Here is a 24086-nt window from a genome sequence, read left to right as displayed (position 1 = left end):
GTAACTTTGTAAACAAGACTAACCATTATGAAATTTTGAAGTAAAGTTTAATTCGTTGTGTTCACGCTGTGCTTCTGTTTAATTATCAACGAGTTAAAAGATTTAGTTGAAAACGTTGTTCCCTCTGAAATTTAAGAATCTCTGGATAACGCGACGGTTTCACTGTCATTGGTAAATCAGTAAAAAAATTAAATAAAAAGTATGAAGATTTCAGTAAATGGTATACGAAAGAACGTAGAAAATACAGTCGTTGCATAATCTGTTGAATCATTGCCAGCTACTTACTTACGGTATTTAGGCTCGTCCACTTGTTTTTGTTATAACTGATAATATTTTATTCTTTACTTTCACATACATTGAAGTACGTAGAGTTATTATTGTTGTTACAACTGAAATTAATAAAAACCTGTTATTGTGATAACACATGATTGTTTTTGCTTTAATCTCTAGGGAATTAAATTAAATTTAATTTTTATCGGATTAAAAGTGAGACTTTAGTTGTACAAATGCGCATTTTTATACAGTCTATGGAGTCAAAAGGCGTCTCATTAATCATTACGCACGACTGTGCGTAATAGGTACTAGAATTTTACTTTGATGTTGTCCTTAAAATGAGGACGAGGTTGTCCAAGAACAAAATGTTAACATTTTTAATTTTGTAACTTGAAAAATTTCTGCTACAAATTTAGGCATTTACAAGTTATTATTATGTTATTTTTTGTGCAATGAAACCTAGACGGCAGCTTAAACCATCGTCTCTGGTAAGTAATTTATTATTAAAAGTACTAGTGAAGAATATCTATTTAAAAATTTGTATCACTAAAAACTAAAACCTTTTTGTAAGTTTTTCGCTAAAATAAAATTGTTTTTCTTTTTTCTTTCTAGAAGATTGCACTTACTACTAGGAAAACTACTGCGCCCAATTTGAGAGTTACCCACAGGTTTGAATTACGTTTGTACTACAATTTTCTCGGTCTTGCATAATAATTATATTATCAGTTAGTAGCATTTCCATTAAGGTTATAAAATAAATAAAAAAATACTGAAATACATAATGCAAAAAAAGATAATCATTTCTAGATCTAATAATAATAATAATTTATTTACCCAACAGAAAAACAGTTATAGTGTAAAACAATAAAAAAAATATATATAATTAACCGAAGGAGTAATGTTTATGATAACCATTTTGTTGGGGGCGCAACGCAGTAAAAATGTAATTTTTTAATGTACTAATAATAAGTTAAAAACAGCTCAATTGCGGGAAGTTTCTGTTCTCTGATTTTTTACATGAAATTCTTCCTAATTGGATCCTCAAGATTAAAGAAACACGCAGTGATTTTTCAAGGCTTCCTACACGTGCATCTTAATCTGTTTAACGTACATTTATATCTTATGACTAATTCAATAGTGCTATGAATTATCAATAGATTGGATTGAATGTTATTTTTGTACCTATTTAGGGTCAAATAAATAACAGATTTAGTTCATACCACCTTTTTATTACAGGTCATTTGTTAAATGATAAATGCAAGATGAAGTCAAAATATGTAGTATTTTTAGTTGAGAAAGTCAAGTTGGGTTTAATTTTTTGTAAAACATTGAGAAGGATGTCTGTAATAAACTTAAAATTTGATTGATAACAACTGACAACGCGGAATGATACAACCCAACCTCATTTGTTCATAGATTCACCCTTTTCAACAATTCTATCAAAGTTAATTATACAGGGTCGCTAGAATGTATGGAAACGATTAAATATCTTGAGAACCAATTGGACAAATCTACTGAAATTAGGTGTAGAGGTACAAGAAGTTGTGCTCTAATTATTATTATTAGTCCTATCACGACCAGAATCGTGAGTTTGAGACTTGAAGGTATACTTTGACCAGAACTCTACGGAGTCTGCCTCAGGCGTCTATTGACTTCCACTAATTTTTATGTTTTTTCTGGTTCTGTGTTGTTTGTGGTTTTTGTAATTATACCAGACAAATAATCTCCAAAACTAACAGATTCTTATGAAATTTAGATAAGTATATTTTAAGAAAATTATATTTAAGTAATTTGGTCACGCTTAGTTCAGTAACTGATTTTGAAGTCCATCCACCTTTGTAAGTTTTTGCTGTAAGTGATACTGGAATGTTGCAGTGGGTCAAAGTTGTAGCAGGATATTTGATAGACATTTTCTTCACGAGAATTATATGCAGTTAGTACCTCTCAAAAATTCCCGATTTCGCTGTACCTAATATGAAGTCAACAGGAAAGTTGTGGGTTTCTTCCAAACAAATGCTTTTAAAATCATGTTTTACTTAGACAAAAATGTCAAACATTATGCTGACTGTGAAATCAATTATTTGCATTACAAAGTCAGAAACTAAGCTTTTGCGAATACGACCGAGTTTGCCAGGCCGAGCGTTAGCGACGCCGCAAAAAACGACTATTTGCAAAAGTAGCTTCTAGCAGAATAGTGCACACTATTTTTTGTATTATGTAAATGTATTGTTCATTAAAAATTAAATAATAACATATTTCTTGAGTGACACTATAAGAATCAAAAGTCACAGTCAATCCGGACTTTCCTTTGCATAGAGATCAACGAAATTCTTAGTGTCATTTTCTACGATCTAGGCCAGACATAACTTGTTTCCGAACGATTTAGGCTACTCGGAAACAAGTAAGTATTTAGCGAATGGTAGCCTAAAAACTATATTTTCACTCATGTATAGCGAGTGATAACACTAATCATCAAGTAAGTACAGGCTGCGTAAAGTCTTGTGCGAGAATGGAGAGACGTAGTGTATTTACTGGTGTCCTATGTGTTTTTTTCTGAAGGCGTAAGTGTTGTTTAAATTCGAAGAAAAATGTGTGCAGTGTATAGTGTTGTAAGCGCCTGTATCTGCCTCAAATGGTTTTTATAAATATATATTAGAGAGATGGGTGTCCAAGTTGCTCAGTCTCCAGTTACTTAGTTGGTACCATCTACCAACATATCGACCAAACTACAGCTTTAATTCTTATATTGTTTTAATGAAAAAACTGGATTTGTTTGATACTACTTCAGAAGGAGGGAAGTTTCGTTTAATAACATTCGGCCAATTTTTAATAATAGTACAAAAGTTCTGGGGGCCATTCCCATTAAAAAAAAGTGATTTACGGTGTGAGTTTTATCCTTATTTATACTAGCAGTGTAGAATTCGGCAGTAAAATTTCTTTTAACGATTCCATCATTTTAACAGCCATCATAAAAATGATGAGAAATAATTCTAAATGTCACAAAAATTAACTTCGTGCAGATTTCAGTGATCACACCTATAATATAGGTCTTCTATGTCTGTAGTTTATTTCAGCTTTATTTTTAACATTACGCATGTCTAGATGAAAAATCCAAATTAAGACAGTATAATTCTACTCTAGTTCATCGTAGAAATTGCAAAGTCTATTATTGCCTTGTAATTTTGTAGACAGTTTGAGATTACCTACCGTAGATGTGGTACATTCCTAAATGGAATTTATCGGATCTTCTCGTCAAAAACTTGGTGAGATTATCTCAAAATTGTAGTCTCCTTTGCATTGTTCAGAAAAATATGTTTCTGGACACGTAGTTTCTTCACGCTTTTAGTTTTTAATAGTCCATCTGATGTGTCTCAAAAAATTTAATAAATGAGACAATTTATTTTATGGTTTATCTCACTTTCCTGAAGTTATAGTAACACATTACTGTTGTTATTAGTGTTATACTGCATGACATGTTTTTCCTATGACAAATGTAATTTTATTAGGAAAATCTCTCTTGAAACATCGGCATACTCCTTTCAAATTTTAGTTTCAACTTAAAGGGGTCATCATAATAAAAATCATTAAATTCGCAATTTCAAATTTTATACTACAGTTACGGCCCCCCAAAAATGCACGATAATTTTCTCTATTGTAAATGTATCTTCAAATCATGGGCGCTCGAATAACAAAAATTGTCAAATTTGACATTTTGTTTATTCAAAAATGCTGTGCCACAGGTAAATAGCCAGACTCATATTAATTTAAAAATTTAAAAAATTCCATGACAACGAAAAATCGTGCACTTTTGGGGGGGCGCAACTGTACATACTCGTAGTTCATTTAATCTTTTTTTTTCTGTACACTTGGTTCGAAAGAAGCTTTGTCTAACAACTTTAATCCAGTTTTTACTTCTCGACCGTAAGTTAAGTAAATACATATTGCAAATCTTACGTTTCATGTTTTCTCGACATTTCATTACCTTTGTAACTCAAAAAAGTAGGTTTCACGTTTCCGTCTGTCTGTTTGTCTGTGATTGTTCCAAACTGCTGTACCGATTATTGTCAAATTTTATCTGATATTGGGAATATCATCTAGACCATCCATGCGACCCGCCAACCGGAAACTTCCGGCCCGCCAAAGATTTTTTTATTGACGTAACTTTGGCCCGCGATGTATACAATTGTGTATACATTTTCAATTAAAAAAAAAACCCTAAGTTTGAAACGATAAATTCCAATTGTTAGTGAAATATAGCCATGCAAATTTCGTAATGTAGTGGAGGTTGTGGTGACTTGTGTAAATTTTTTTAAATCGAGGGGCTTAAATCATAGACAAGTTAAGGATTTTTTGGAAGATCTAGAATCAAAATATGGTGACGTTCTTTGTTATACCATAAGTAGAGGGAAGATGTTACAGCACTTCTATAATTTGAAAAGTGAAATCGAAATTTTCATGGAAATGAAAGGGAAGTTAATTCGCCAGTTAACGGACGAGGTATAGCTCTTCGAACTTGCATTTTTAGTTGACGTTAGCGGGTACTTAAATGACCTTAATGTAAATTTACAAGAAAGGGGACAATATATACATGAGATGGTCGCACATATCAATTCGTTCCGAACTAAACTTCAATCATGGGAAACTCAGTTACGTGCAGAAAATACTTCCCATTTTCCTATATTTGACAATTATAAAAATTTTGATTCTGCTGCTTTAGCAAATGAACTAAACGTATTAAAAAAGAATTTTCAAGACGCTTTCAGGATTTCAGTAAACATGGAAAATATTTTCACATATTTTTTAATCCTTTTGGCGTGAACGTAGAAATCATTCCAGAGAGTTTACAAATGGAGTTGATAGAGTTTTAGTGAGATGAGATGATGCCTTGAAAGCCATCTTTAATAAAGATGTGACTTTGCTTGATTTTTATCAAAAATACTTTCCCGAAGATAAATACCCAAATTGTAAAATTTTTGTATGTAAAATAATGTGTGTCTCTGGTAGTACATCTTGCTGCGAGCAGATTTTTACGCAAATGAACTATACAAAATCCAAAAATCGATCTAGAATCACGGACCAAAATTTAGAACACACTTTACGAATTGCGTCGATTTTTCTTAGTGCTGATATTGACAGCATAATAAAAATATTCAATGGCAAAAATCCCACTAGTATACTTGCTATCTTGCTAATGTTATTAAATGTTATTTTTAATAATTTCACATCACTATGTGATCACAGATACTATACTGAAGTGTCTTTTTGAATAATAAAGTTGTTTTGTTTATAGTGTAATTCTATTTTATTGTTTACAGTACGTTTTCCATTATTATATCTATAAAAAGTAAGTTCTTGGTGTATTTTATAGCGAGCTTCAAACGTGACTATTATTATCATACCAATTAATATTTTTGTTGAGTAAGATCTCATTAGTTTATATAGACCAAGTATTTTGCTGATCTCTGTTTTTAAAGCCCAATGAAATTTAATTTCTACATTACTTGAAGATTCTCGCTTTATAATAAATTACATTTAAAAGTTCTGTACGTCTTATTAAAATCATTAGAAACATTATCACATTTAAATAATACAAAACACATTTCATTTTCTGTCATTTACATTTCATATGGCATTTCATTAAATTTGCTTTCATCTAAGTAATAAGTCTCTTACAATCACTTGAAGAAATATCATCGTGTCAATAACCGAAGAGGTATCAGCGTATTTTCGAGAATCCCATGTTGTATTTTATTTATTTGTGAATTATTTATCATACTTAATTAACAACTTCGATTTATTAATGCCTGCTGGTATAATTAATGTTTTATATATACAGCCTGTTATTGAAAGGTACGTACAAAATAAAATCGGCAATTGGTTTCGAAGTATAGGTGCTAAAAGTTAAAAAAAGTTCAGGTAAAATTGTTCTCCTTTTAGAGATAAAAATTATTAAAATTTATGTCCAAATTCTTTGTACGCCTCTGATAAAAACATCATCTTTCGTTTCTATAGCAACCTTTAGTCTTGACAAAAGTTTTATTGTTACAGTTGCTAGAATTTACTAAAATAAATTAATTTTACCTATTTATCCTTCAGTAGCGTCTAAAAAGGTTGGATAAGGGTTAATTTTCCCCTTATAATTTTGATAACACAAAATAAATTTTTCCGACTTCTTAGACTTCGCGAAGAACTGTCCATTTTGTTGTACGTACCTTTCAATAATACCCTGTATATATTGGCAGATAATACCTATGTTTGAAAAAACATGGTTGTATCTACTTTCTCTGCTTTTGGTCAGACTGTTGTGTATTAGATGCAGTAATGATGATATAAAATTATTAAATAAATTTAAATTACCCCCAAAGGTCGAAAGAACTGAATATTCGTTAACAATCAATGGAGCAAAGTTTAAGTATTCAAAGATTGTTAGTATATTCTGAAGATACTAGAGTCCGGGGAACGAGGAGGCCACAGCACTGGTTCATTTTTACCAATGCACTTGTTTTCAAAATGCACATTTAACCACTGGGTAACATAATCTTCTAGCGCTTGCACACGTTGAAGTCGTTGAAGGTGGTATGGGTGCAATCCTTGTTCGTGAATGATCCGCCACATAATAAAGGTGGAAATATCCATACAAAATGCTAATCGACGGATGGTGATATTGGTCTCTTCGTCAACAACATCCAAAATTTCGGGTTTCGGCTCCAGTATCCGGTCGTGTGGTGATGGGCACGATTGTGATCGAGGGTCTGAAATTTCCTGAAATCATGTAGGTGTTAAACTGCTGCAGTAACCGTGTGTCCAGTGGTAAGAAATGAGGAGTAAGAAATATCATTTGTTGTATTCCTTGTTCCTGATTCTTAAATCAATTATGGATTGTTACACCCACTTATTGTACGTGGTGAAACTTTTTATTTTCGATTTCTTAGTCTTTGACCGCCCATTTTCTATGCCGTATGAAGAATAAAGAAAAAAAATCCCAATACATAATATGCATATGACATGTATTTATGTTTGTAAATTTCCGGATTTACTTAATTCAATCTAGTGATCTTAGCTATGTACACGGCCAGCTCCATTAACTACATACGGCCGTCCCATTTTTCAAATTTCCATTAGGCAAATTGTTTCTGCAGATCTGTCAAAATCGCCCCTTATACAGTGACATCTATTGATTACTAGTGTTATCAAACACGACATTTTTGGTCAGGTTTGTTGATTTTAATTGTCATGTATGTCAGTGAATCGTCGATGTCCAACGTAATTGAACTAAAAACGGTTTGTAAATAGTAATTTTAATCAATACTACTCTTGAAAGTCGCCTTGAATAGTACACAAATATATTATAGGGCACTAAATTACAAAACCAAACAGTTTTATTGAAATGCTTACAAATTACTAAAGTCTAAAACGACAAGTAATAAGCATTCACGTTCGGTAGAAGTAGCTGACAGAAATTTTTCTGTGGTTAAGTTGCAATCTTAAGAGCACTAGAAATTAAAGATTGGTATCAACTGTCTAATTTTCTAATTCAAATGTCAAATCTGAATTGTCTGGAAAAAAACGAAGTTTTTCTAATTTCAACACGCTTCGTTTGAAGAAAATCCTTAAATACAGCGTGGAAAAAATTTCCACAAAAGTAGTCGCGAGAAAGTGCATTTTAAAGGAAAAGAAACAAGAAATATTTCGTGGTTTTGAAAAAATTACTGGGAAAAATAGACAATGCTTGGGTAAAACGGAAACAGTTAAACTGGTGGCAGAAATATTTTCCGTAAAGTTCGCTAGTGTTCTCGAGTGTTTTTCGAATTTTAAAATAATACCGATACAACGGCGTCGGTGCCGTTAATATTATACTCAGAATCAGAAAGACGACTGCCCAGATTTATATACCTACATGCTTTGTTGGGTCCGCTCCACAATTGGTTTTTAAGTTTTATATAATCTTTATTGTTTTGTAAAAGGGAAAATACTCGGCTTGGAGAATAATTGTACGTAATACGTACACGTATAAATTTAGGTTTTCGAAGGCGAAGGTTTTCACATTAAATAGGTACCAGAATCTAATTTCTAAAGCGGTATCTCTAATTGCGTGATAGTGGTGAAGATTTACTTTTCATTTTCTTGGATTAGACATGGATATACCAAAACGGATCCATGGTAAAATTGTGGATCCATGATGATGACATCAAAGCTTGTCCTCCTAAAATAACTAGTGAAGGGAAAATATTCACAATTTTACATGCGGGTTGCTCTTTGGGCTTTTAGAGGGATGCAATTTTCTCCTGGATTCAAAAGTAGATTCAGCAGATCACCACAAAACCATCACATTTTCGATATTTGCCAATTACTTACTTACATGTCACATTTTTGATACCTACTTTCTGACATTCCAGTTATACATTATACACTAGAACAATTATGTCCGCAGTTACACAGCTTAAAAAAAAAGTTACCAAATCTAGTTACATCTACCGAACGTGAATTCCTTATACTTACCAAAACAACAGTAAGGGACTTACTAAGGAACATAATTTCGTGAAAATATCTTGGACAATGCGATCACAAATGTATATTTACATTATTTATAATTTGAGTACTTTTCTATGTAATGGCTTTTGGCGTAATTGTAAATTCTTAACCATGTCCGTTTTTTCTAGACAAATATTGTCAAGAACAGGCTTCACAGTTAGATTGATAACCATACTAGACAATTTATCCTTGTGCAAGGGGCAACAAAATAACGAATTTTCCTTCAAATGAGGATATAAGCACTGAAATGCTTGATATAATGGCATTTCATATTTTAAAAAAGGTGAAATTTCTTGCACAATGTCAGCTATTCTCTTAATGATTCCAACAAAAGTTTCGTTTGGATATGTTAGACCTCCACGATCTTGCAAGAATATCAAACGGAGCAAAGGCCCTGGAAGTGTTGTGGAAACTAATGGTGATACACACACGTCACACTTTAATTTATCATTCAGTTTCTTAATTATGTAACCTGCTAGGAACGCTACTGACGCAGAATATATTGTATTGTTAGCAGGCATGTTTGTCTTCAAATTTTGAATTTTCATTCTTAACTGAAAAGGTAATACCATATCTTCTATATGTTGTTCTACTACCTCTCTTGTCTTTGATGGGGCTGTACTCACAAAACTCATAGTTTCAGAAATATTTGCCGATGTGGAAGCCTTAACAATGCCACAACGTAATATTTGACGTAGGGCGTACTCCGCTGCCCTTGCGTCTGTTGCATCATTAGACCCTCCTCTCAGGCGTACATGGGAAAACATAGCTTCAACAGCATCTGAACTGAATCCCCTTGTTAAAACGTAGTAAAATCCAACTTGTTTCAGCAAGAATTTTATACAAAGGCATGTACTCTTGGCGGTGAATTTTAAGACCTCTGCTGTTTCTTCTGATAAGCCAGACAATCTGTCTCTTGAAGAATTGCTTTGCACATCGTCGATGTAATTAGGAAGTGTTACATTTAACCACTCTAACCTTTGGTCTGATACATCTGCATAAGGTGCAACCGTGCTGTCTCGTGAACGGATATAATACGTTCTACTAGACACGTTGTGGATTTGGAAAAACTTATACATGTTTTCCAGATAACTAATAGTGGCGTCGACATTGCAAAACCTCGGATCACCTGCTTCCTTCAAAAACTTCAAAGATGCCGTTACTGTTGGTGAAAATATTTGAATGGCTCGCAGCACATTCATTTTCTCGAAATTCGAAGGGTACAAATGCTTCCTGGTTAGGTACCTTACAGGTTTAACAGGCAAATCTTTTTGTAACTCGTACAATTTTTTCAAATATGTAGATGAAATAACACCTTCGGAAGAGGACATTTCCCTGTCTAAAAATAAACTCCTCGCATTCTTCACTGCATGACAGTAATCGTAGCTCAAAAACAAAGGTATTGATGGCAGAACAGGGTGAGAAATATAATTCTGAAGAGATCCATTTCCCAACTTTTTAAAAAGTGCAGTATTTGCCGAAAAGTTATCCGTCACCAGTCTCAACACAATAAATCCACTTTCACTCAAAAGTTGTAAAACCGAAATAGTAAGCGCATGAAAATCATTTGTGGATAAAGATTTATGAAAAAAATATCCCGCTGGGATGGTATATTTCGTCGACAACCCATGGACAACGTAACACAACATCTTATTTGCGATTTGGGGACGTTGGCCTATTTCGTAGGAACCACAAGTGTCCAAGCCATAAATATGATCATCAGTTCTACTATACTGGATTCTTTCTTTGACTGACATATCGTCAACTATTAAAGAACACACTCTTTCAACCGGTACTCTAAAATTTTGGACTTCAGCCTCCAAACGTTGTTTTATTAAGACATTTTGGCCTTTGTATTCACCAAGAAACCTTGATAAAGTACTTTTCGAAGGAACTTTAAACAAATTCGTGTGACAGAATCGGTAACCTTTCGGAGAGCAAAATCTCCATATAATTGACATTCTTATGGTTTGCTCTGACCATCTCGGTTTCTGCTTAAAGTGGTTTTTTAATAAATCCAACAGAAATGCCGCCTTTTCATCACCAGCTTCTGCATTTCTTACTAATTTAGTGATAAGCTCTACATTTGGAGAGTTTTCGCTTTTCTGTTGCTTCAAATCTTCAATTTTTGACAAACATTGATGGTATTTTTGTGTGGTTCTTTTCAATTTTTGAGTTAACACTTTACAGTGGTACCGCAGATTTTGAAGTTCTTTTAAAGAAATTAAATCAGCTTGTACATATTTTTCAAATCTGCAAGGCAGGACAGGAAATTCAGGTTCTGGAGATGTTTCAACCTTTAAGCAATATAATTTCGAATTTTGTAAAATAATATAATAATAATTTTACATCAACAGTGGGTACAGCTTCTTTATTCAGCCGGTATCTCCTGTAGACAAATTTGAGACAGCCTTCTTCAAAGTGATTTTTACAGATTACAGAGTAATCATTAATATTTGTTACGTCTAAATTAAGGAAGAATATGTGAATTTTTACATTGATATTCAATATTCAAATTTACCACAAACTTTATTAATGACGTCTAACCATTTGGCTCTTAAAGTATGTTCCGCTGGAAACTGAAACAGCGGAATGTCCGTATTACCACAAATAAAGCATTTTTTAACCATTTTCTTTAATAATGAAAGAGTTTAATCAAATATTTAAATTGACAATTCGTGGATTTGAATTTGACAGTGTTTGACAGTTCTCCGATAGATGACGCCAAATAGAGGGCGGTCATGGCATGCTTTTTAGGAACAACTTTTAGAAAAAATGGGACGGCCGTATTTAGTTGATGGAGCTGGCCGTGGCTATGTAGAAATTGTGCTGCCATCTATACTCTCTATGGTATAAATACTAAACAGTGTCCTAACTGTGTGTAAAGGAACACCACTGCAGAAATCATTATTAACTCATAGTCGTCTAGTCACATGTCTAGTCACATATTAGTTGGATAACAGTTTCCTTCATTAGATACATCAAAACTTTATTTAAACAATGAAAACTCATTTCAATTACTGAACACTGAAAGTTGGCACAATACCAGTTGCAGTAAGAAGATACCATATAAAACGGTTTGATTGATTCTCTGTTAATGTATCCATTTCACAATTTAAGAGCATTGTAGCTATCTTTTTAATTTTATTATTTTAGGTAGTTTGGTAGTTATCTCTTAATTCTTCGAACAAAATGTAGTTAGTTATAAGGTGAAAAATCAAATTTAGTGATTACTGTTATTGTACGTGACAGCTATTGTTCAATTGTCGCACTAAATTACTTATAATAATAAACAGACAACTAAAAAAATAAATATAAAAACTAGAAATAAATGGACTACTCTCTTTGAACGAAAAAATTGGTGTAAGGTTATTTGGACGAAACTTCCCTCACCCTTGAGACACAGACATACAAATCCAGTGTCTTAGATAAGTTATAAAATTTAATACTGTGAATATTATTATTTTTGTTATGACTGATAACTTTCTAAGTTAAAATACAAATAGGTGTGGATTATTATCCTATAGGTATCGAGCATTACATTCCTAGATTTTCAAAAGAAAAAGAAAGAGATAAACCGTTTTTGATTTTATACTTAATAGATAAAATAAATTGCTTGGTTCATGAATTTCTGGAGACATCTTGGATAGGCGATTCTAAAAAATAGACGTAAATAAGTATAAAGATAAACCACGACATAATAATACTAATAGAATTTACTTAAAAACAATTTTAGCTGATCATCAAGTTTGTGGGGGGATATTTTTCATTAGTGAATTATCAGAATGTTTGCGATAACCTTCAAACATTTGTACGATTTCAGAGCAGTGGGATCCGTAGTTTTTATTTTAAGTTGTAAAATATTGTTGCGTAATTTTGTTCTTTTTTTAATATGGATATCCATTGTAAAAAAAATAGATGCTGGTTAATAAATTGTATAACACAGAGGCATATTATTTCATAAAATTGAAACAGAATTTGTCTATCAAAATTTTGAAATGATGTAGCTATGGTAGCTATTTCACCATCTACACGATATTTTTAAAATATCTCCAATTTTTTTTTTATTTAATTGAAGTGGTTGAGCATACTGATACGAAAACTATCCACATTTTTTAATGAGAATTATTACATACTTATATGTATAGTATACCCTAATTTATATATCACTTTAAATCCATTGACTTCAAATACGACGTTGCCGTGTCCCGAATTCTAGGTAATGTAACATCAGACAACATTATCAACAACACGCATTTTTATTCACTCAATTTAAATCATAAAAACATATAGTTGTGTCATATACCCTTACTCTTGCATGTTTAAACTTTCTAGATGTACGTGATTAGCTTCAAATTTAGATTTATTTTAAGTGAAATAACGGAAATATCGAGTTAATAATTATGTAAATTTAAATAAACGACGTTTTCGTTGAAAAGAAAACCCCATCCCATAAAACAGGATGTGGTAAACCCAATCTATTTGTCTTGAAACTCTTGTAATTGAAGATACTTACAGATAATGGGTTACGCTGTTTAATTTTCTTTATCTTGTGACCATCAAACATCCTCAGGATGCCAAGTTCGGCAATCCTTTGTTTAATTATCGAAATGCACCTAAGACATTTAACCTCTCATTATTTCTAGTCACTAAAACGTTGTTGAGTCGTTAACATCATAATGTACATTTTTACTTTAGTTTCCATCTTAAGTGCTCTGCTTGTGTCGGCGTTCTGCCAGAACCTAAGTGCGCGAAATTTTGATAGTGATTGTGGCCAAGTTTTTACTAAACAGCAATTCGTCATCGAGTCTCGAGGTTATCCTAGCAATTATCCTTTAAATTATCAGTGTTTTTACCTGGTTAAAGGTCCTTCTTGTCCAACACATTTTAAACTTGAACTGTTATACTTTAGAGTGGAAGATTCTCTCGGATGTTCGAAAGATCGTTTGGAAATTGACGATAAGGATGCCCTTTGCGGTAACAAAGACGGTGTTGTTAAGAACTACTTCTCCGAAAAAGGAACATTAATTTTGAGATTTGTATCAGATAATTATACAAGTGGAAGGGGTTATCGAATTTTAATAACACGATATCCGTGTTCACTTCAACAATCTACGACTCAAAGTATACCCAAGTGGTATACTACTAATAAAGACGTAGAATACACAACTACCACAGTACGTCCTCCAAATAGCAGAAATTGCTGCAAAAATTTTTATAATTCTAAACAGTTTACTTTAACCAGTCCTAATTTTCCTTACAGTGTGACTACTCCAGCAGACTGTTTCTACGAGATACACAAATTAAATTCCGATATTTGTCGTCTCAGGATTCATGCTAAGTTTTTCTGGCTGGGCCGTTCTACTAACTGCGCTGAAAGTTTTTTGGAAATAGACGGAAAATACATTTGCGGATGTAAAAGCGATTTGAAAATAATAGCGCCATTCGAAGGCTACTCTACAAAAATTTTACGTTTCGTCAGTGGAGGGCAAGAAAGATCGTCATACAGCGGTTTTATTGTAGAAGTTATTCAGGATGAGTGTCCAAAAAAAGTTATTCCTGAAAGTAACAGTAAAAATAAAACGGTGGAAAAAAAATTTAGATTTTACAACGATCAAATTAACAGAGTTGCCTGGCCAAATAAATCCGATGATTTAGTAGTAGAAAAGTTACATTTAATTAGTGAAAATACGGAAATCATCAAAGATGATCATTTGGAGACTCATGGTCAACTTCAGCCACAAGTGGTTAGAAATGTTTATTTTTATTCGTTTCCTGATATCAATCGTATACCACATGATCGTGAAGACACAGAGTACGTAGACACTTCAAGTAAAACATCTTTTAATCAAGATAATTTTGATTACAATTATTGTCGAAGTTGGAATCAAGAGCAGTTTAACTCAATATCTTTGAGAAATCTTCCTGTGTGTAAAAATAACGAAGGGACTATTGTAGAAAGAAAGTGTTTCGAGTTAAACCAAATTAGAGGCTATTTTAAAAGTCCAGGATACCCATTTTATTACTTAGGAAACAAGAATTTTTGTTACAAGTGAGATAAACCCTGTAATAATTTTGTCTCCTTTTTAGTTAACAAATTTTTCTAGATTTCGCAAATTACCAGGATATTGCACAATTCGCGTATTTATGAAAGATTTTGATCTTCAAGACAGTGTCACCTGTGAAAATGATTATGTACTTTTTGCAAACCAATTAAGATACTGCGGAAGGCGTTTAGCAAATACCATTTGTAAGTTTAATTGGAGTTAAATGTAGCTTTAAATTACACTAATTTGTTTACTTACTTCAGCTACTTTAGATGTACGAAATAAATTGTACGAACAGATGAATTTCGTTACGGATGCTTTGTTTTGTGGGAGAGGGTTTTTTGGTGCGTATGAACAAATTCCGTGCCAGGAATTCCCTCATCCAATTAATCCGACCGATCCAACTGGGACAACACCACCTTACGTTCCTCCTACGATGACTCCTTGTTCTAAAACAGTACGGGAAGAAATGTTCACTTTTGATGTCTACGATTACAATGAGCCGTCTTGTATGTTGGTAATAAAAAAAAATACGGAGGTAAAGAATTCTTTTTCGGTTAGAACTAAAATTGACACTGATTTGTGTGTTTACAGTACGTTTGCTCAGTGAAAATTTATTTTGAAAAGTTTGATTTGGTTTGTGCATGGGAATCATTAGTTATTGATGGGACTCGGTATTGTGGAAATTTGACAGGAGAGTCTGGTAGTTTGATATAAGTTAATACTGATAATACAAATTTTGGGATGATTTTTGTTGTAGTTAATATTGAAGTGACGAATAGAGATCCCATTATTGTGTACCGAAGGTTTTTGAAAACAGATGCTGGAGGTTTGCGGTTAAAACTCACAGGAACTCAAGTGTCAGACGATTGTCCTTGTATGATTTCTAAATATTGCGTGTGGGAAATAATCCATTATAAATTATCTTTTTCAGATCCTGAAGTACCGGCAGAACGGTTTATAAAGCCTAAGTCACTAAACTGGACCGATGTCGATAGTAACAGACAATTTATTCTGAAATTCGGTGATCGTTTTAAAAGTAAGTAAAAAGGAAATTAATGAACTTTTGAACTTTTTCTAATAGAAAATAGAAAACTGTCTGCGAACCGAAATGTAAATTGCAGCTTGTCAGCGTTTGTAGTTCTCCATTTACAGCAGTTTAATTCAGGGCGAAATGTGCACGAAACGTAATGGGTGAAATTCGTTCAATGCAGGATGTGAGGAGATTAGTATCTGAAAGCAAGTTTAATTAATAATTGGAAATTTTACATTATACTGATGATGCAAAAAAGTTTTGTTTAGATTTAAAGCACTTCTATCTGATGTTTTTTGTCTAACTTCTAACTTTTGATTTCTTGGACAATTTTTGTGAAAGAAAATTTGTAAAAATTTTAATGTGATATACATACGTAAGAATATAATTATTAATTAATAATATACTTAATAATAATATCATCAAATTTCTCACTATATATTTTCAATGTAAATTTTTACTAGAAAAAAGTGTGAAAGATTTGTTAAAAGCCAAGGTTTTTCAAATTTAGGTCTAAAGCATTAAAGTTTTTCGTATCTATAAATATAATCTAGAATGAAACTGCAATTATAGGTATTATTACTAATAATAATATCTAGAGATATTGGGCACAACGTCCCAAAACTCATTTTCGGTTTTCTGACCGTTTTTAGTTACCAGATTCTATAATTGTGGATTTTTTATAATAGAACAAAGTGAACATTAAATCTGGCACTTTTGATGAAATTATTTCAACGATTATAGTGATTATAAAGTTACGTCACAGTTTCTACAACTGTAGAATCGAAATTAAGTAAATAGGGGATATTTGTTTTTACCCCAGTATTTAGACACAGGTACTAGCTACAAACTAATTGTTTTTATCAACCGTGACGCTTTACATTAACACCTAAAATTTTGATCTGTTTTAGTCTTATTTGCACCTTATTTGCATCATCTTTAAAACTGATATTTTGAAAATATTCTTTATGTGACTGAAGAAAAACAAAAATTTTTTAAACACACTTCGGACAAAATTAGAAGTCACCGTTTAGCCCTTCACTATCCGAATTCCCAATAGCTAAAATTAACAACTAAAAATTTTGAGCGTTGATTTTAAGAGAGTTTTTCAATCATGTTGGGATAGAAGGGAAAAAGTGCATTGTACACACATACGTATACAATGATTTTAGCCATGCGTTTCCTAAATGGTGAGCACAAATTTTCCTATTATATTTTTACATTTTTACATCGTCTGTGTAGATTTTAATTAGGCAGATAGTCTTCGAAAGTACTGGGGCGGTTGTTGTCAAATTTTAAACGTATTTTAAGAATATTTTGTAGATGACAAAACGCTAACCAAAATTTCACATCACCTCAAAAGTTTGCACGTTAAATGCTACTTAAATTTCATAAAACAGCGTTTTCGTTACTTGTAGTATTTTGACTTTTTATCGTAGACAGCCAAATTTTTAGGAAAAAAAGAATGAAAATATGTCACCACATTTTAAATTTAAGTTTAAAGTTACAAAACTGAATGTTCTGAAATTTTGTAACCGTTTTAAGTTTATCGCAAGCACGGTAAATTGTCAATCAAAATTTATCTCTTGCTTTTACACCGTGACTTATGTATATACAGTTGCCGCCAAAAAATTTCAGACGTCAGTGTCATTCAATCGTCAGATAGTGTAAAGCAACCTTTAGATGTTTAGGTATTTTGAAAGTTTGACATTCCAGCTGTCCGAAATAATGACAATAAAGCAAAGACTACATTAACATTTTTGACATGACAGAAAAGTGATGTTTGAAATTTTTTGTCGGAAACTGTATATGTCATATTTGCAATGTACTAGATTAAGTTGCCCTCTTCAAGCTACAAACAGTGGCGTTTACGGAATTTCAATATATCTATCCGGAAATAAAGGCACCGAGTTTTGTGTACGACTTTTTGAGCAATAATAAAATTTTTACAAAGGGTGAATAGACAAATTTTAGTTAGTATTATTGACCACCATCGTTTAAAAATTTCCAAAAGACAGACAAAAAGACCGTGATATAGAGGCACGTATTTTTTATCAATAAGCCGCGAAAAGTAGCGAAAAAAAAATTGTTAAGGTTAAGGCCCACGTGATTTATTCTTTGATTTTACGTTATCCTCTAAAACAATAAGATGAGACAAAATATAAGATGCTATTTGCTGTTAATACACACAATATTTTGATGGATAACTGGAACTGGATGCATTTTATTTCCTTGAAGTAACCTAGTTTAATTTTTTGAGCGACGGCTAATGAAAGCAAAGTTTGGAGATTAAAATTTTGTACTTTATTTCAGATATTAGGTAATAAAAACGTGTTCGAAATTTTGGCATGTTCTTAATACTGATTACAAAACATTGACTAAAATTGATTTATTCATCACTTCTATAAACTCAGTAAATAATCTGATTTTTTTTTATTAAATGAAAATGACAAAAATTATATGCTCCAAGGTTGGGATATTGTCCATGTTTTAATAATACGCTTTTACGTGTTTATTAGAAACACTCAACATGGAATGCGTAAATCATCCTTAAAACTATATACCTAATTTCTCCAAAATTTTGAGAAACCAGTAATGTCATGAGTTCATGACGGGTTTTAGAGTGGATGAATCAAAATCTATACGTGAATCTCTGCGAAAAAGGTGATGATGTCATTCAAAATGAGTGAAATTCGGTGTAAATAACTTTATACTGACTTTCTTTAATTAACTTAAATTTGCAAAGTAGAAAATATGTTATAAAAATAAAACAGATATCTATGAAAATGTTCACATGAATCAAACCTTATATCCTATAAAAATATATAAAATACTTCCCACAGCGCTTTAAAAGCTATTAATTTAACTAGTGATTATTTTATTTAAAGAAACATTCACTGTTGACACAGGATGTACAAATTAGTTAAGAAAAGGGACAAATAAAAACAATCACTATGCGAAATATTTCAGGGTGGCCGTTTTTTTGTCAGTCAGTGTATTTTAAAAAGCAAACGTGGAAATTATAAATTTATATAAGTAGTAGTAAATATATTTTATGAAAGTACTGTCCATTTTGGTGTAGTTAAAAAGAAATTTACAATTACTTCTTTATGGTACAATGACTATCAAAGAAATCAAAATGTTTTTTGAAACATGTAGATTTTTTCGAAAAGTTTGCCAGAATGGGAGTATATCATTAATTATTATTTTTGTAGTTTCTTGTCTTCGATTAGTTACACATAATACAGAATCTTGTATTTATTTTTTGCACGAATGATATAATTAAAATGATGGTTAAAATGATAACACAATAAGGACACACACTAATTTTAGTAGATTTATTAATTTCACATTATTTAATCAATATAATCATTAATGTGCAAATTAGTACAAACAATTCAATTATTTTCAATTAAAATGGAAGCTGTAAACACCCATCTAAAAATCACTTAACACAGTGTAGGTATATAAATTATTAGCACATCGCAGCGAACTGTGTTTTCCGTTTTTCTAACATAGAAAGAGGTTTTTTGAACAAGACTAAATCAGCTTGATAATTAATCTATATTGCACGGTTGCGTAGATGTTGCGAAGTTTTACTACCTTGACTTCTTGAATTTGTGACTATGAACAGGAGAAATATTTTGATGCAATGTGTTAAAGATTATACAACTTTATTTTGAGGTTTATACAGTCTAAAAATGTTTACTACACCGTTTTCAGGCTTTTCCGACTCGTTGAAAAATGTATCCGTGGAATCATTGACTTTCTAACTTTTCCGGGGTCAAAAAAGTTGTATGTGACTGACTGATCGTCATATATTTTTTGTAAATCGTTTTTCTAAACCAAGAAGTGAGTTTATTTAAAAGCAAGGTTAGAATTAAAGACAATGATAGTCGATGAAAAATTCATAGATAATAATACAGTAAAACTTAAATTATTTTGTACGACACTAGGTAACTGTCAATTGTTTGGCCGTGTTTGACATGTGTAAGAACTGCATGGTCTCTCTTGTTTTTGATTTTCACAGATTTTAAATTATTGCAACTAGGAGGAAGTGTGGAGATGGAAAAAGTTTTACGCATGTATGTTTTGATTAGATTTACTTTAGACGATTATATTTATATTGCTTACTCCATCGTATTTCGTACTGAGGAAAATTAAAAAATGTCTGTAAAAATATTAAGTTGTATTTGGTTTTAACATTTTAAACAACTTCAAATTTTGGTTCTATAGTTTTGGTAACGCAAAAAATTACATGATAATTCCAAATAATCGAACACATTATTTCGTCGTTATTTGGATAACTAGACCTTTTTTTCTTGTCATTATATAAATATATTGAAACCACAAAATGTTCCGTATGAACAATAAAATCTATTTAAAGGGATACTGTGATTAATACACGTAAACTTATCATATTTTTTTCAATAAAATATCTATCATGCTCCACGTGTGCTGATCACAACCTCCCTTTATTAATAAAAATGTTGTTGTTCATACCGTAGATCATTTATTGTTTTTACTGAACGTCACAGTGGGCAACAAAAAATTTTGCATGTTTTTTCCATATTATTTTTTAGATATTTGTGGTGTAATTACTAACACTACGGAATCAAAACTACCTGAAACATTTTGTGAATTAATAATGAAGGAGCATAACAATGTGACAGATTGTGTACCTCTCAAGGAGAATTCATTAAGTAAGTAAATTAATTAAGTAGGTACATTAACTCATACTTTAATAACTCTAATACCTTACCTTTTTACAGTCGTTCCATTTAATTCTCAAAAACTTGAACTGAAAATTCGTGATGCTCAAGAAACCGAAGAAATTGAATTCCAGGAGATTGATTGCGACGATTTATCTAAGAACTCCAACAGTTAAATGCTGACGTTGTGATATTCTTCTGCTGTATGGATCACACACACTAAACTGTACAAATAATAAAAGGCTTCTTTATCCCAATTTTATTAACATGTTTTACGGAAGTTGGAAATTTATTATTTATTAAATGTATATAAACATGATTGGTTTATTTATAATTTTTATATCGTTACGCACATTAGGATTAACTGATTCATGTAGTCACATTCATTCAAAGAAAAGGACAACAATGTTCTAACACACTAACAGTCTTAAAGTATGACTACAAAATAAATTCAATAAAGAATTGAAGTCTAACTTGACTAGAATAAGTACGATTCAGCTTAATTCTTATTTACAGTTGAACAAATTTTTGACGATAACTCCCCACAACTAAATCGAAACAAAAAGTACTTGCTTATGGCCTTAATTTTTCTCCTAAAGGCAACTTGTGAAATATTGCATAAACAAGTCATTGCTTTAAAAATATTAAGAACAATCATTTGGATGATACTTGAACAGATATGTTTAGGTTTCAACAATTAAAATTTCGCAGAAAAATTCGACGTTTGAGGAGTATCGAAATTGGATGTTTTGTCAACGTCTTGTTTGGAACAAACAAAACTGGTTGACAATGGACAGAATTAAACTGTTTCAAAGGGAAAAATGACGGCTAACGATTAATACGACCAAAGCGTTTGCCAACAATTTTTTACTACTAATATTTCGTTTGCAGTCACATGTTCCGTTGCAGTCGACAGATTTACCCAAGGAATCGAATGTTGGTGAAGATCGCAGACGCGGGTCTTCTTCGGTTGCAAAAACTGATCATTTGACCCCGGTTCCCTTGACGAGCTTCATGTAATGCCACAAGAAGACGAAATACATCTTCCTTGCTTGGCTGACATAAATAGCGATTTTCGGCGTCGTATCTAAACGAAATTAATTAACGTTTAATATTACCACGGTACACCATAATAATTCCGCTTATGTAATTTGTTAGATACATTTATAATTTACATGTAACATGTTTGCCTTTTGAATGAGCACTATACACTCAAATGGGTGTAACTTGAGGCATTTTAAGTAGAAATGTATATAAATATGAACACACTTCGTGGAGAATAACAATTATGATTTCTTTATTCATTAGAGTTTAAAATTACGTTCAGATTTATCGTTAATTTTGTTAAGAGATGTTCACCTGGTAGTAGTTACCTAGAATTTTGTCGTTTCCAAGGGTATTTTCTGTAATATCTTGACCTCTTGAACGGAATATTAGCGTTCTCTTCGACATCGACAGGATCACTTTCAACTGTCTCGTCGCCTTGGAAGTATTCCGGAGGTGCATTTTCTACATAAACGAGAGGGCTTAAACCTCTAGGCCAAGGCTGGATCAGAACGTTGGCTAACATTTTTCCTAAGTGTTCTAATTTGGCATCTTCATACTGGTTTACGAACGATAGGTCATCCTCACCTAAAACCGGAAAAATTTATTTTAAAAATTATACAGTAAAATGAAACATGGGGATGATTATACACGCAATGGAGTATGCTATACACACATTTTAGGCGGAATTTTCGTAATAAAATTATGTGATGACGTCATCATATTTTTGGTTGGAATTAAGATAAACTTTGGTCCATATATTTATTATCATTAACAATAATCCGCCCGGTCTAGTTTCAGAAGTTATTTATCTAATAAAATCGCCATCAGACGACAGACAAACGAAAACGCGCGATTACAATGTTTTCTTATACCTACTCTTTAGTAAAAAGTAGATTTGATGGGAGAGGGAAAAGTTTGAAAAAAAAATGTTTTCCATGTTTTTTTTTATTTTACTGAGAATATAATTCATGGATCACATGACCCCATTTCTTCCAATAGAATTTGTCCATGCCCTTAGTTACATGTCTATCACAGCGATAATAATTTTATTGCCTTATTGTGGTCTGTTGCTACCTAAATTTAAAAACTGTCAAATTTGACAAATTTTAGAATTTCATAAATTTTTTTGTCTATTATGGCTTGCCAACGTTGGGGGCAAGCTCAAAAGGACGAAATCAATTCTATGATAAAAAAATATGTTCATTTATTATATTCTCATGTTGAATATAACTCGTGATATGATTAATAATCGAAGATATGGCTCGTGAAACCGAAGCAGCACATTCAACTCGTGCTTCGCACTCGTTGAATCTGCAGCTCGGTTTCACTCGAAATATTATCGATAATAATCATATCACTTGTTATATTATAATTGAATATATTTTAAAATAATTATTTTAGCTAATCACGTACTAAGGTTTATTTTGATGAGAGAATTTCATAATTATATAAATTGACATTATTATTGTAAGTAGCATTTGATCAGTAGAAGCAGATTTTTTTTAAGTTTTGTTGATAGTCTCTTCCACGGTTTCGCAGCAGATTTTGCATTTATTTAAAAGTTTAATTTTTCTTTACATTCACACAGACAGAAGTTCTAATCAATGAAATATTGTAATTTTTTTAATTCCTGTAGTAGGCGCGTTTATTGATCCTCTGTATTAAAAAATGTGTATAAGCCTGGGATTGTTATGAAATTCATACACAGAAAAAAATAGGTTAAAATTACCTTTTATGAATGATTCCATTCTTTTTCGTTTATATTAATTTTACCGGAATTTTTATAATTCTCAACTCTTTAGTTTGACAAATCTTTGAAGCGTAAAAATGTGTTTATATAATTATCATACTTATGTGTCCTAATTTTACTCACCTAGAGAATTATTTACTTTTTGAATTTGTGTAAATACTTTCGAGCAAAAGAAGTTAAGTAATATGTGGCGAACCAGTGAGTTACATCTTTTTATACATACTGTAAAAAAACTCTAACTGAAGTGTCATCAAACGTCATCAGTTTTTGGTTTGTCAACACGTTTAAGAAAAGATTAATTATGCCCGAATTCCGAAATGATGTTATAACGTATGGAGTAACGAGACGTTTGCTAAATTCAACATTATTCCAAAAACGTATTATATCATACATAATTTTTTTTATACAGCTTTTTAACCACAAAACAGTTGCTATTATAATTGGCTTATATCGATTTACAGATGTTTACATACTGTACATTTTTATGTGTATATCATTATTATAATTTCATATTGTGTAATAATGTATGTATGTATAACATTAGCCAAGCGGTTTTTCTCATCCCCATTGTTCGCAATAGACGACGAAAAAGACAGCTTGCGTTTCAACTTTTTGTTGATATCACATTTGTTTTGTATACCTAAGTTTGTCATTAAAAAAGTTAATATAATTGGGAAAAACTCGTAAACATG

General features: G+C 31.8%; 3 protein-coding genes and 1 long non-coding RNA gene across 5 annotated transcripts in view; 3 read left to right on the top strand and 1 right to left on the bottom strand.

Moving 5' to 3' along the window:
• The first annotated feature begins 535 nt into the window (after positions 1 to 535).
• On the top strand, positions 536 to 20916 carry LOC135130694 (uncharacterized). 2 transcript variants are annotated; one of them, XM_064058128.1, is made up of 10 exons: positions 536 to 761; positions 886 to 941; positions 14069 to 14857; positions 14913 to 15055; positions 15125 to 15390; positions 15447 to 15555; positions 15613 to 15729; positions 15787 to 15891; positions 20469 to 20588; positions 20658 to 20916. In XM_064058128.1, exons 1-10 carry the CDS (start codon positions 726 to 728, stop codon positions 20771 to 20773), a joined length of 1857 nt encoding a protein of 618 aa, XP_063914198.1. In that variant the 5' UTR covers positions 536 to 725; the 3' UTR covers positions 20774 to 20916. The 2 variants fall into 2 exon arrangements, with proteins under 2 accessions (XP_063914198.1, XP_063914197.1); XM_064058127.1 differs by having other exon boundaries at positions 15116 to 15390.
• On the top strand, positions 8902 to 9482 carry LOC135130701 (uncharacterized). The gene is made up of 3 exons (XR_010280835.1): positions 8902 to 9088; positions 9140 to 9367; positions 9443 to 9482. It is a non-coding gene; the product is annotated as an uncharacterized LOC135130701 (long non-coding RNA).
• On the top strand, positions 12943 to 14057 carry LOC135130700 (protein SpAN; the record flags this gene model as incomplete). The annotated part of the gene is made up of 1 exon (XM_064058139.1): positions 12943 to 14057. A coding segment is annotated over exon 1 (573 nt), but the record flags the coding sequence as incomplete, so codon positions are not given.
• The window catches only part of LOC135130699 (uncharacterized), a 17752-nt gene continuing 14573 nt past the window's right edge, over positions 20908 to 24086 (bottom strand). The window contains exons 3-4 of the mRNA XM_064058138.1: positions 21971 to 22229; positions 20908 to 21684 (exon numbers count right to left, since the gene is read on the bottom strand). Coding sequence (XP_063914208.1) covers positions 21516 to 21684; positions 21971 to 22229 — 428 coding nt within the window. The 3' untranslated portion in view covers positions 20908 to 21515. The remainder of the gene's footprint in view (positions 21685 to 21970; positions 22230 to 24086) is intronic.

Source organism: Zophobas morio, unplaced genomic scaffold (assembly GCF_036711695.1).
Source record: "Zophobas morio isolate AGI-343-1 ecotype UQ-CSIRO unplaced genomic scaffold, CSIRO_AGI_Zmor_V1 ptg000017l, whole genome shotgun sequence".
Classification (NCBI taxonomy): Eukaryota; Metazoa; Arthropoda; class Insecta; order Coleoptera; family Tenebrionidae; genus Zophobas; species Zophobas morio.
Note: the sequence above shows the minus strand (reverse complement) of the source record. Positions and strands in the feature narration are given on the sequence as shown.